The sequence below is a fragment of the Gambusia affinis genome, linkage group LG08, assembly GCF_019740435.1.
Source record: "Gambusia affinis linkage group LG08, SWU_Gaff_1.0, whole genome shotgun sequence".
In the NCBI taxonomy this organism is placed as follows: domain Eukaryota; kingdom Metazoa; phylum Chordata; class Actinopteri; order Cyprinodontiformes; family Poeciliidae; genus Gambusia; species Gambusia affinis.
This window is the reverse complement of record NC_057875.1, coordinates 16950256-16962738: the sequence shown is the minus strand read 5'-3', so window position 1 is coordinate 16962738 and position 12483 is coordinate 16950256. Positions and strand designations below refer to the sequence as shown.

Below are 12483 nucleotides of genomic sequence, written 5' to 3'. Positions count from 1 at the left end.
GAGTGCTCCAGAGGCATCAACAACTCTTTTTTTATCTAGAAAGTAAAAGGTAGAGGAATCAAAGAGTTAATCATCACGATGATTAACTGCAAAAGAAAATAACAATTTTCAGATAACAGTGTTGAAATGAAAAGTTCACTTTAAAAAAGCATTTACACAAAATCACATAAACATAGAAATGTAAAAACTGTGCACTTTCTGGAAAAATGAACTAATTTCAGCATTTCTTTGAACTTTATGTGCTCAGTCTTTTTTCTTATTTGATCAAAGCAAGTTCATCTAAATTGTTCATTTGTCCCTTAAATACAAAAATTACAAATTCTTAAAGTGGATGACCTCATTCATATGAAATGTTATTTAAAATCACCACAGCTGCTTTTTATTGCAATGATTTTTATCTTTTTTTTTTCAAAAGAAAGAAAGAAAACTTATAATGCTGCTTGTGATAGAAAAAACACATGTTGTGGGTTTAGAAAATAAATTTATGTGACTGATAGTTCTATGCAGGAATTTACATTAGGTCCAATCTTTAGCAATAACCAGTAGGACCAGATTAAAACAACACGAAGAAAGGAATCAAAAGAAGATTGAAAACCTGAGGTCAGCTGATGTAGATCAATAATTTAACACGGGGTTAAATAGAAAAGATTCAGGCTGTAATAGTCAGAATTAAGAGTGCAGAGTTTATCTTAATAGCCAATAATTCTTATATGTTCAGCTCTAGTCTGTCTCTCTGTGAGTGTATCTGGGAATAAGATCATTCAAAGAAGAAATTATCTTCTCAAGTAAAAAACAATGTGTAGAAATTAAGGCAAGTTTTCAAATTTCCTGTTAATCTTCAGAACATTCTGTTATCAATGTCCAATGTCTGTTATCTTCTTTATTTCAAGATAATAAGACCCTGAGAGCCTTTGGGCATAATGGCCTAGTTCTCTCAAGGTAGCATAGTGGACGTGATTATCTGCAATAACTATTTTCATTCTGTTTCTGCAGGCTGGGTTCTAACATAGGTTCTAATCAAGTTCAAATTTAATTAGAACAACAAAAACCTTTTAACGCTCATACTAAAGTTGGTCATGCAGGTAAAAACAAGATATTTGGTGACACTTGAAAGTTTCTTTGTCTGATGAAAAATTAGTTAAAAAGGGTTTTAAAAACGATTAAAATAAGTTGTTCAGAATCCTGCAGGTCATAGCAGCAAATTAAATGTGGGTTGTGTTTCTATTTATCCGACTCAGCGCTGCCTACTTAAATTTATAGATTATCACAATCGCAGAGATTGCCACCTGCTGGCTGTCAAACAGTATGCAGTTTGATTAACTTCAGCTTTTACCAATGGTCAACATTTTAAACTGTACACCTCCGAAGAAAAAGAAAAAAACTCTCCACTATTATCAAAGCGTTGTGCGAAAATAAATCCAAAACTTTTAAACAGTGGCATGAGTTTCAGGTCTACTAGATCGCTTTTAACACCTGGCACCTCCTTGAAAATGCAACGTCCGCCACTTTTGAGGAAGGAATGAAACTTTCTTTCTTTTAACCACAAACATAATTCAAGAGTTGCTGACACTAGACATGGGCAGCAATTTTCGAGTGACAAAGTTGTTAAAAGTTGATACATTTGAAAGAACAGTTTTTTTAGTCAATGTTTCAGTTGGCACTTAGTTACTACCACTAGATGGCAGAGACGGACCAAGCTCTTTATTGCACTAACAGGAGATAAATGCCGAGTAACTAATCTACGTTATCTCCAAAAAGTTCTTAAATGTTAAAATAATTTGCAAACATAGAGGAAAAATCATCAAAACCACAGCTCTCAAAACGTTTTTATATTATTGGTTGTTAATTGACAACTATATATATATACAGTACAGACCAAAAGTTTGGACACACCTTTTCATTGAATTCAATCAGAAAGTGTGTCCAAACTTTTGGTCTGTACTGTATATTACAAATTGCTTTTTTGTTTTGTTTAAATCAATTACTCTTTCGTCTTCTTGACGTTTTGAATGACATCACATAAACCTTTTTCATACATATTTTATGTGATAAAGGCTTAAAAGCTTATGAAGCTGTGCCAACTGTTAAAGGGATTTCTGTGAAGTTAACAGACCCATTGCAAACGAATGGGCATCCTTTGATAACTTTATCAGCTGGGATAAAAAGCGAATATTCTGCAATTAAACTGGATTTCATGTAACTGAATCTCAATCGACCTATGTGTCAAGATCTTTGGAAATAAACTGAAGACATTTCCCTTGTAAAGTTTCTGTTGTAAGTCAGAGCTATATGAATTTACTAAATTGACTTGAAGAAAAAAAATCTGTTTATATAAGGGATATGAGTTTAATTTCATCATATATTCTACCAGAAAAACTGGACAGAAATTTCACATCTGAAATCAAAATACATTTAGTCTTTTTATGGAATTAAGTCTGCTATTTACCTGCTTTACCTTTTAATATAGGGTAGATTCCATAAACATAAAAAGAGCTTATTGATCACAAGCTACACAAGAAAGTGTAGACCTTCTCCTCTACTAAAAACAACACATACACAACGGTATTTTTTTATTTTTTACAATGAGTAAGACTGGTTGCAGATAACCTCTCCTCTGAGCCCTATTGAAAAAAATACAAATTTGTATTGGTCCAGGAAGTTTTAATTAAAATTTTATATTACTCTTAAAAACACTAGGGGGCGCATGTGTACCAACAGTCTCACTTGGAAAAAATTTGAGAACCAAAAACCTAGACTTTATAAATCTCAAAATGTCACACACTAAATAAGATGCCTTAATTTGTTTCTCGCAACAGTAAAAATGTGACGTTTTAACTTTTGGCTGATGCAGCCAATGAATCAGAAGGCTTTTTCTGAATGTGATTTCTTTTATAATGTGCAGCTATAACTCAACAAAACAGTGCAGCTGTTTGCTTTACAGGAGAGATAACAGCAGGAGGAGTTGAAGGTGGGGAACATTTTAGTGTTTAATACACCTAAGTTTCAATGATAACAGATTCACAATCTTGTGACAGTTAAGGAACCAGTTCAGAATAAAACTGATTAGTTAAACGTCTAACAAACTAAAAATACTAAAAATCATGCTATCCTTCAGATGGTGATTATGGTTTACTATAATCTGAGTACCAACAACATCATGAGGTCTGTACAGAGAGTTAAACAATAAATTCACAGCACTTTTGATTGGAAACAAAAAGGGAGTATTTGTTCCTCCCTACTTCAAAGAACACATTGCTTCTTAGAAACATCAGTGTCCAGAACTCTGTTCAATACATCCATTTGGAAGGTCATTACCCAGCGACCGTTTGAATGGAGATTTATCGTCACAATAATAAATAAATAGCGACACAGGTGGAGAAGAAACAACCAAATGATCCAACCTGCATCTTCATTGAGTTTTTCGATTTATAGTCTTCACTTCTTGTTTCAGCACGTTGAACTGGTAGGAATGTTTGTAGCAAAGCACCACCTTTCAGGTGTTTTTGGCTTTTAACACTGGGAGTGTCTATGATTAGGAATGTTCTCTCAGTCGTTTCTGAGTCAAAGGGCCGCAGCAGAGCTCTCAGCCGTTATACTGCTGCTGATAGCGACGGTTCAGCTCGCGCAGCTCCTTCTCTCGCACCCTGCGAGCTTTGTTGGACTTGGTGGAGCGGCTGGAGCGTGTGGATTGGGCCGACTTGGTACTCTGGCAGCGTGACGAGGCGCGTTTCAGGAGGTTCTGAGATATGCAGCGCTGCAGGTTCTTCATAGAGGAGGCCGCCGCCATGCTGACGATCCAGGGATGCTTGAGGGCCTGGCCTGCCGTCAGCCGCTCGCTGGGGTCCACTGTCAGAATCCGCTCGACAAAGTCTTTGGCCAGGTTGGACACGCTGGGCCACGGCTGGGAAAAGAGGATAAAAAATGTCAGAAACATGACATGTGAAGTAACATTTTTGGATGCAGGTAATACAAAAATAATTTCCTCATAAACTGCAAGGTTCTCAGTTACTATTTTTTTTCCTTCAACAAACAATTCATTCTTCAGAATGATGATTTGCTGTGTCTGTCCTGATGTAGATACAATGGTAATAGAAATGGTATAATTATGTTGCCATAACTTTATTACCTTGTGGGGAAAATCTGTACTTTACCCATCAATAGAGTAAGTTAAAACTCTTTAGGGCTCCAACTAACAATTATTTTAGTAATTGATTAGTCTGTTGATTCTAGCAATTAGTCAATTAAATTAAATTCTGCAGACTTTTCATTTAACCACTATTACACATACATTTAAAAATACAAATGAACAAATAATTCAAGTCTTTAAAAAAAAACAAAAAACCCCCCAACAACATTGTGTTACCTGAAATTGAATAACATGGATTTCCTTTAGTGTACAGTTGATCATTTGAAGCAAAACATAAATCTGCAGATAAAAACATACTTCTAACAAGATGTAAAAAACTCAGCCCTGTCTGCTTATCTTAATATCAATACAGTGCAGCACAAATATGTTAATTATTATTTTTTAATTATTCATTGCGATTAACCCGATAAATCGTTTCAGGGCTAAAACTTTTCCACTGTTGTGTGTCAAGAACGCCTTTTGTGCTAAAATAAGTCAACAGAAATATTCCTTCTACAGGGATGAGTTTGTTTGCAAATTTGTCCTCTGACCAGAAGATGGCAGCAGAAGCACAGAACTCAGAAGACGTAGCTCTAAACCCTGAAGTCTGTGAAGTCACAAGACATTTTGTCCACATCCAGTCTGTGATCGACTTGTGATTCTCTCACATCGTAACGGATGTAGATTTTAGAGAGTTTAAATCTTTATGTGTCTTATTGTGTCGAGTTTTATGTTCCCAAAGCATTTCGTCTAACTTTGGAAACAAATGTTCTCAGTAATGGCTGCTTTGTTCCGGCAAGAAATAAACTGTATTCGGTACGAGTGACTAGTAGTGAGTCAAACTCGACCCCCTGCTTGGCCAGGAATTACATGTTACAACACACACAAACATACACACAAAACTTGGTTGCCTTGTCCTGTTTGGCCACCAGCTGGGTTTTCGGTCTCTTTCTGTTCATGTAGCAGATAAATCACCAGTGTCAACTAAACATACATGACGCATATAAAACACATACGTTTCTGCCCTCCCAGAGCCATGGTTTGGCTATGACTAGTTCCTGGACCGCAGCTGTAAATGTGAGCATTATTTATCCCAGCTGTCAGGAGTCAAATCCCAAAGGAAAACACATTCAGGTCTGTTACATCGCAACTCCTACGCTCAGGCCCATATTTCTTACAAATGTTAGAGTTGGGATTTTCTTTTCAGGACTGGTAAATTCTTCATGTAAACGGGAAAAGATGTAGGTTACTGCAACTTCTGCCACAGCAGGAAAATGCTATAAGCATAGCTGGAACAGAGTTGGTCATCCTTCAGTTAGTTTTATACAAATTATATTGCAGACTTGAAGACAAGAGATGATCAGTATATTCCAATTTTAGGATTTCATTCAGTAACTACAATCAGAGCCGATCAAGGGAAAATCGATTCTTGTAGCTGGCTGCTTCACAAGTTCAGAGCACTCGGATGCGGAGCTGTATGCAACATCAGCGATGGTTCAAGTCTCAAATTTAAAACAGCCATTTATTCTTGCAAAGCTACCAAATATTAGCCTATATAGATATGCTGAAGTTTTAAGAATCACTGCATGGTATTATTGTTTAATGGCAAATAAAAAACATTTTCACAGCAGTTTATATGTGAAGTGTGTGGACAGATTTTTGGATAAATATCTTACAGAATACTATGTTATATATCGTTTTTAGTAGGACCACAGCGTTCCTTGTACTTCCAGTAAAACTGCCCCTACAAATCACAAAGAAAACTCGCCTGACTCACGTTAGGCTTAACTATTTCCAGCCCAAAGCCATGAGAACATTTGCTTCAGGAAAGGGATAAACATGTCAGGTTGGGATTCATTTAACCCATCAGGCAAAAACAAGTTAATCCCCAGAAAATTGAAATGACTCAACAGCTTCTTCTTGCATATAAAAAAAAACAAGTTAAATGTCTGCATAAGGAGCAAAGTTTTACTGAGAGTGTTTCTGGAAAAGCGTTCACTGTTATACACTATGTAAAAGACCAAATTAATCTGCACTTTTTCTAGCCGTAAAATAAAGGATATACAAAACTGTGGAAGCATCTTCATCCAGTCCCTTATTTATTTATATATTCTCTCAATCAGGCGGAAATCAAATATTTGACTGTCTACCAGTTTTTCTTTAGCCTCCGGCTGCTTTTTCGCTCATTCGGTCCAGCAGAGGATTGCATTGAGGAGGGTTTTAGGTTGTCCAGTCATTTCACTCCGACTTCAGAATCATTCAGGCGAAAAAGACTCGCAAACTAAAAGAAGGGGTGTGTTTAGTCGAAACATAGCGGATTAGCTAAGTACAATATTTCAATAGAATTTTTAGGTACTTTCAATCAATCAATAACAATATCTATCACAATAAAAACATGATCAAAATCAATAGATAAAACGTCTGATAGACTATTCAATAATTTCACTGTGCACCAATCCAGAACCGCGCAGCATTCTGGGGGATGTAGGCAGAGGAAACGCTGTAGCTGCTCAACCTTTCACAGCAAGCTAAACAAAGCTAATGGAATCAACTAACTCACTCATTCTTTGGTTACCTAGCAACAACCTGTTGAGTGACTTGAGCAGCGGCAGTCTAAGTTTTCGTCACCGTGCCTCATAACTGATTAAAACTAGTAACTGCTTAAAAATAACAACATCATAGAGAGAAAGTGGTGGATACAAGGTGAAAGGTCACGCCACCATTTGGGCTGGATTTTAGATATTAAAAAAAAAAAAAATAAATCAATAATTATTGATATTGACTCATTAAACATTTATATTGTGATACATTTTTCACAAGCTGGCTGTCACAAAGATAACTGATTTCCATTTCTCCTCTCAGATAAAAAAACATCAGTAAAGTATAATAAATATATTATGACAATACTACAAACAATTGAGCAAAATCTTTTTCTCTCACTTCTTCTTTTCACCTTAATTTTGTTTTTGCATTCTCTGTAAACATGTTTAAAGGAATTTAGGAGAGAAATTACAAAAAATAAGGAAATGTGTCTTTATTTAATGATTAAGAAATATTGAATGTAGAGTTGGAGAGGAGTACTGTGGTTTAGAAATCTAGTGAGCCTGTGTGGGAACTGTGTCAAGCTGAACTTCTTGGAAATCTGTTGATAAAACCTCCCGCAGGGCACAGCATGTACTCCAGAAATGGGGGAAGAAGAAAGCTACAGATGTCAGTTCTTACCTCTCCAGAAAAGCTATACTTCCCCTTCAGAATCTGCCGGTAGAGCCTCATGCGGTTATCGTCCTCGAAGGGCATGGTTCCGCTCAGCAGGATGTACGATATTACCCCCAGCGCCCACATATCCACGGCATTTGTGTAGGGCTTCCTAACCAGGATCTCTGGGGCGATGTACTCCGGTGTGCCGCAGGTGGTCTTCATCAGACACTCGTCTCCTTTCTTCCGGCTGCTAGCCAAACCGAAGTCGGTGATTATGATCTTCGAGTCCGCTCCGGGGTGGTAGTACAACAGATTCTCTGGCTTCAGGTCCCGATGAGTGATCCCCAAAGCGTGGAGATACTTGACGCCGTCCAGCACCATCTGCAGCACCCGGGTGGCGTCTCGCTCTGTGAAGGAACCGCGAGCAATGATGCGGTCAAAGAGCTCCCCTCCTGTGGCCAACTCCATGACCATGTAGACACGCTCTGCCGTCTCAAACACCTCCATCAGCTGGATTATGTTGGTGTGACGAACCCGACGCAGGACGCACAGCTCCGACTCGCACACCTCCCTGCCTTCGCGGTAACGGGTCTCGATCATCTTGATGGCGTACGGCTGCCGCGTGCTCTTGTGCTCCACCCGGACAACTCGGCTGAAACTCCCACGACCTATGAGGGCTTTTATCTCGTACTTAGCCGTGACTCGGGGGTCGAACTTGGCTCGGTACTTCGCCACCTTCTTTCGCTGAGGGTCCGACAGTTTGGAGGGGTCTTTAGGAGTCTGAGCCGAAGCGGAAGTGGGAGAGGCAGCCTGTGCTTGGCCTTGATATGCGCAGGGGTGGTCAGGCTTTTCAGCTGCCACGCCTCCAGCCTCACCCATCTTGCTTCCAGTGCCATCCCCTCGTATGAAGTGCTTATAGATATCCGTCTGAGGAGGCTGAGGATCTACCTGAGAAGTACAGAAAATAGGACCTTAGAACTTTATTCGGTTTATCAAAACAGGCAAGACTATTGCTAAATAGCTACGAATCATGAGATAAAACAAAAACTGAACTGAAGATTAAGGCTGTTTAGAAAGTTGAAAAAGCTTTATCATATATCTTTGTAGGAGAAGGCTGTGCAGCTACATCCCTGTCTATTACTGACCTTTTTGACCAGATCCAACTGAACGTCCCCTGGAGGCTCAGGGAGGACCTTGCTGTTCCGGCACCCCATCACATCACCTCGGGCCGCTGCCCAGCCAGCCACACAGGCCACCAGGAGTCCTGCCTCATCACCGCAACAGCTGATTCAACGGGCCGATGACATCCAACATCCAGGCTGTATCCAAGCTCAGACAGACGTTCAGGAATGAGGCTGATCACTCCCATCCAAGTCCAGATAAGCTGGCCTCAGCAGCTGGGTTTCATGAATACGACACCTCAATACAGCCCATAAATTCATTAATATATCATGCACTGTGTGTATCCCAACAAGTCAGGATTACTTCTTGTTGTTTTTTGTGCTGTTCTTTTTTTTGGCGCAGCTCTCTTGGCCGTCCAATCAGTGGGCAGGAAAACCCAAAAGCCTTTCAGGAACCTACCAGGCTCCCATTAAACAAGACTGCATTAGTACAAACCCTACAGAAGCCAACAGCACAAAACAATCGATTTGATTTGACTGAGGTGTTTGCCTGGGACAGGAAGCCTCTCCGAAAACGTTATCCTCAGGACTCATGAAGAACTTCCAGGGAAAATGCAGCCATCGACTGTCCTTTGATCCATTAGGAGAAGCTTCAGAGTCAGCAACAGTCTTGATTAAACAGCATCGGCCCCCCGGGAGAATTGTTGGCTGCGGAGGAGTGACGCTGCAAAATGCAAAATAATCCCAAATTTACTGAACTATGATATTATTAGCAGAATATTAGGAGTAATTTTACACTTGAGCATCATAAAACAGAAGTTCGGTTTAAATGAAGAGCATGCAGTGAGGCCTTGTTGTAGGACCTTCAGGACTAAGAATATGCAGTGGCATCAATGCACCGATTGGAGGGTACCAGAATTAGATGATTTTGAGTCTGGCTGGGATTTGAAACCTCTTTTCTCCACTCTAGTTTGCTAATTAAACACAAAAAGGTAAACGGTTGGCATTAATAACAGCATATGGTATTCCCAGTATTTAATTTAGCGAGAATATGCTAAAGTGCCATTCTTTAATATGTCTTAGTGTTTGTGTCATGAGATCAAATAAAACAAAAATGAAAGTTACTGAGATTTTCAAAGATTTCTCTGCTGCTTGTTTTTACAGCTCAGTATATGGTGTAACAAAAACAACTTTATTCTAATTATTCTAACTACAATGTCCAATATTCTAAGCTGTTCAGAGGCTTAACAATATACCAAATTTGAAAAGGGATGTGGTCAAATGGCTTTACAGAGCTTCTTAAAGATAATCCACTTTAATGTCATTTTTGACATTTGAGGCAGCAAGGCAAAATCCGATGTCTCACCATGACCATGCGTTTTGGCTCTAATTTTTACATATATCCTATAAGCATAAAATTGAACATGATGGGTATTAATTCAACCACTAAAAATGCTATGCAAATATGTTAAACATTATGATGAAATTCAGTACACACTTGTAACTTCTCAAGACTTATGAAAGAAATGTTTTGGATACATGGTCCAATCCCATAGGAAGTCAACCATTTTAGAGTACAACCTATATTTTGTCCCTTTTTTTCCTCAAACACATAACTGAACAAACTCCTCCTTCAGCTTTCCACTTCTTAATGAGTCAGTATAATCTTCACACATTGACCATTAAAAGTCATCAAAAGTTTTTTACTGCTAAGCATGTGGGCGTGGCCAAGCCTCAAAATCTGACCATAAAAAAGAAAGGTGTAATAATTTTCACACACAAAGTCAGAAATTCGAGGCTCCTTTATGCTGGCCACATGCAGAACTGACCAACCGGTCAGTGGGGGTGGCGTTTAGGTGGCAGTGTGCAATGCCTGCAGTGGTACTTCGCTGCAAAGGTCATTCAAGGATGCGTGCACCTTTAATAATTTGCACTCCTGACTTAACTAAGACCTAGTTTTTTTCCAGTTTGTTTAAATTTGTCATAGTTCACATTCTGTACATTCAGGCATTTTATTTATATATACATAAATACTAATTATTCATTTATTATGGTTGTTATACAGAAGGTCTGAATGTATATTTCATCTATTAAAGCATAAATCTAATATCTCTTAAATCATGAATGTATTTCATGCAAAAACTGCTAATGGTTTTTGTAGAAATTAAAAAATAAATAAATAAAAATGGTATTGAGATTAATTGAAAAAGGTCAAATAATTTTTACCAATATATTTATTCATTTAATCTTCGTATTCATTTTTTTTAAATGTGGAGAGTCAAATTAAGAGTCATCACAGAAATCGGCAGAGAAAACTGGGTTAAACTGGGTTTAACCGGGTTAAATGCAATCAATATCAGACGTGCATTGAAAAGGATAACTAAACACATAACAGTTGAATATTATTTTTAAACAGCTGTAAAATATATTTATGTAACATCAAAATTAATAAAAACCATATTTAAAAAGTAGGTCCTAGTTAGTTTATTAAAGTAATATGTTGTAAATACGCTTCAAAGCGTAATTCTGGTGTTTTCTTTCTTCTTTTAAACATAGGCCCGTTAGATTTGTTTTTTTACCCAGAGAAAAACTAACCATAACTTTAACTTCACCAGTACGTAACATAGCGGCAGTCTCCAGACGCTAACAGTCAACAACTCTGTTAATAAAATTAATAAAGTGACTTTTAAATCTCATGTCCAAACTTACCGGAGAAGTGTGTGACCAAGCTAATTAGCCTGTTAGCAGCAGCTCCTGCCAAATCCAGCCTCCTCACCCCACTCTGCCTCACTCTCACTCAGCTGGGCTCTCCATTTTCACCCCACACTTTCCCAACTTCAGTTCCCGACTCAAACACCGCAAATCCGCCGCCAACCTCGATGGCAATTCATCAGCCTAACGCCAGTTTTGGTAGTTTGTTTAGTAAGCGTCTGAAAGTGTTGAGAAACTTCCCACATTTGTCTAGTCGTACTCCTGAATCTGGACGGTGTTTTTCACCCCAGGGAGGACCACCTTCTCACGGCAAGAAAACCGGAAAAAAAAAATACCTTAAATCCGATGGGCGACTTTCAAAATAAAAGCTATAGCACGACCTTTTACAAACTCTTCTTGTACACTCTTTTATCAAACGAAGAACTCATTGCAACATTAAAGTAACACATTTCACCAATGTGATGTCCTTTCCTGGCTGATTTTTAAAATTTTAATCACTAGAGCTACTGAATTGGACATACTTTCTAGCCTCATGAGCTCTATTAACCCAAATTTATTTTGAGATTCATTTAATGACACTTTATGGGACTTTATGTCTGACTTTTTATGTACATAACATGGGACGTTTTGCCAGTTAGGACCCGTCTGTTTGTTTATGTATTGAAGCCTATCTGTACTGCTCCTCCTTCCCTAGACGCCGGATGGTGGACAAGAATCGCCCCGAAGCCATGCGGAAGTCTTTCTCCATGGCCTCTCCAAACTCCTTCCACACCCGAGTTTTTGCCTCAGCAACCACCGAGCCGCATTCCGCTTCGTCCACCGGTACCCATCAGCTGCTTCCGGAGTCCCAAATGCCAAAAAGGCCCAATAGGCCTCCTTCTTCAGCCTGACGGCATTCCTCACTGAAGGTGTCAACCGACGGGTTGATTTACTGTTTTTTTAATTATTTTACACATCAAAAATTTGGTAATATCATCATTGTCCAGTTTACTGCGAAATGCCCTTTCATTAAGTGTGTTCAAACTGTTAAGCTTTTCCTCCATTTTCCAGCTGTAAATGGTTCTGCAGGTTGACACAGTTGAAGAACTTGATTGTTAATGCTGAGCCAGAAGAAGCACATAATGCCAACCAGTAATCACACATTCCCAATAGATGTTCTAAGTATTTTTGTTCTTATTCATCATTATTCAATTACATTTGTTTGTTTGGTTTTCATCTGTGTTTTGGCCGCTGCAATTCTCACTCCCATGATAAATCCAGTGACCCATTTGTCATCCATGACCAAACGTTTTTCTTTCTCTCTTCTCGTTCTTTGGGCCTCTGACA

At 38.6% G+C, this 12483-nt stretch overlaps 1 protein-coding gene across 1 annotated transcript; it reads right to left on the bottom strand.

The window, feature by feature from the left end:
• Positions 1–2557: 2557 nt before the first annotated feature.
• Positions 2558–11521, bottom strand: pskh1 (protein serine kinase H1). The gene is made up of 4 exons (XM_044123548.1): positions 11155–11521; positions 8470–9169; positions 7349–8272; positions 2558–3901 (listed from the first exon to the last, which is right to left on the bottom strand). The coding sequence occupies exons 2-4, from the start codon at positions 8536–8538 to the stop codon at positions 3584–3586; spliced, it is 1311 nt and encodes a 436-aa protein (XP_043979483.1). The 5' UTR covers positions 8539–9169; positions 11155–11521; the 3' UTR covers positions 2558–3583.
• Positions 11522–12483: the final 962 nt, after the last annotated feature.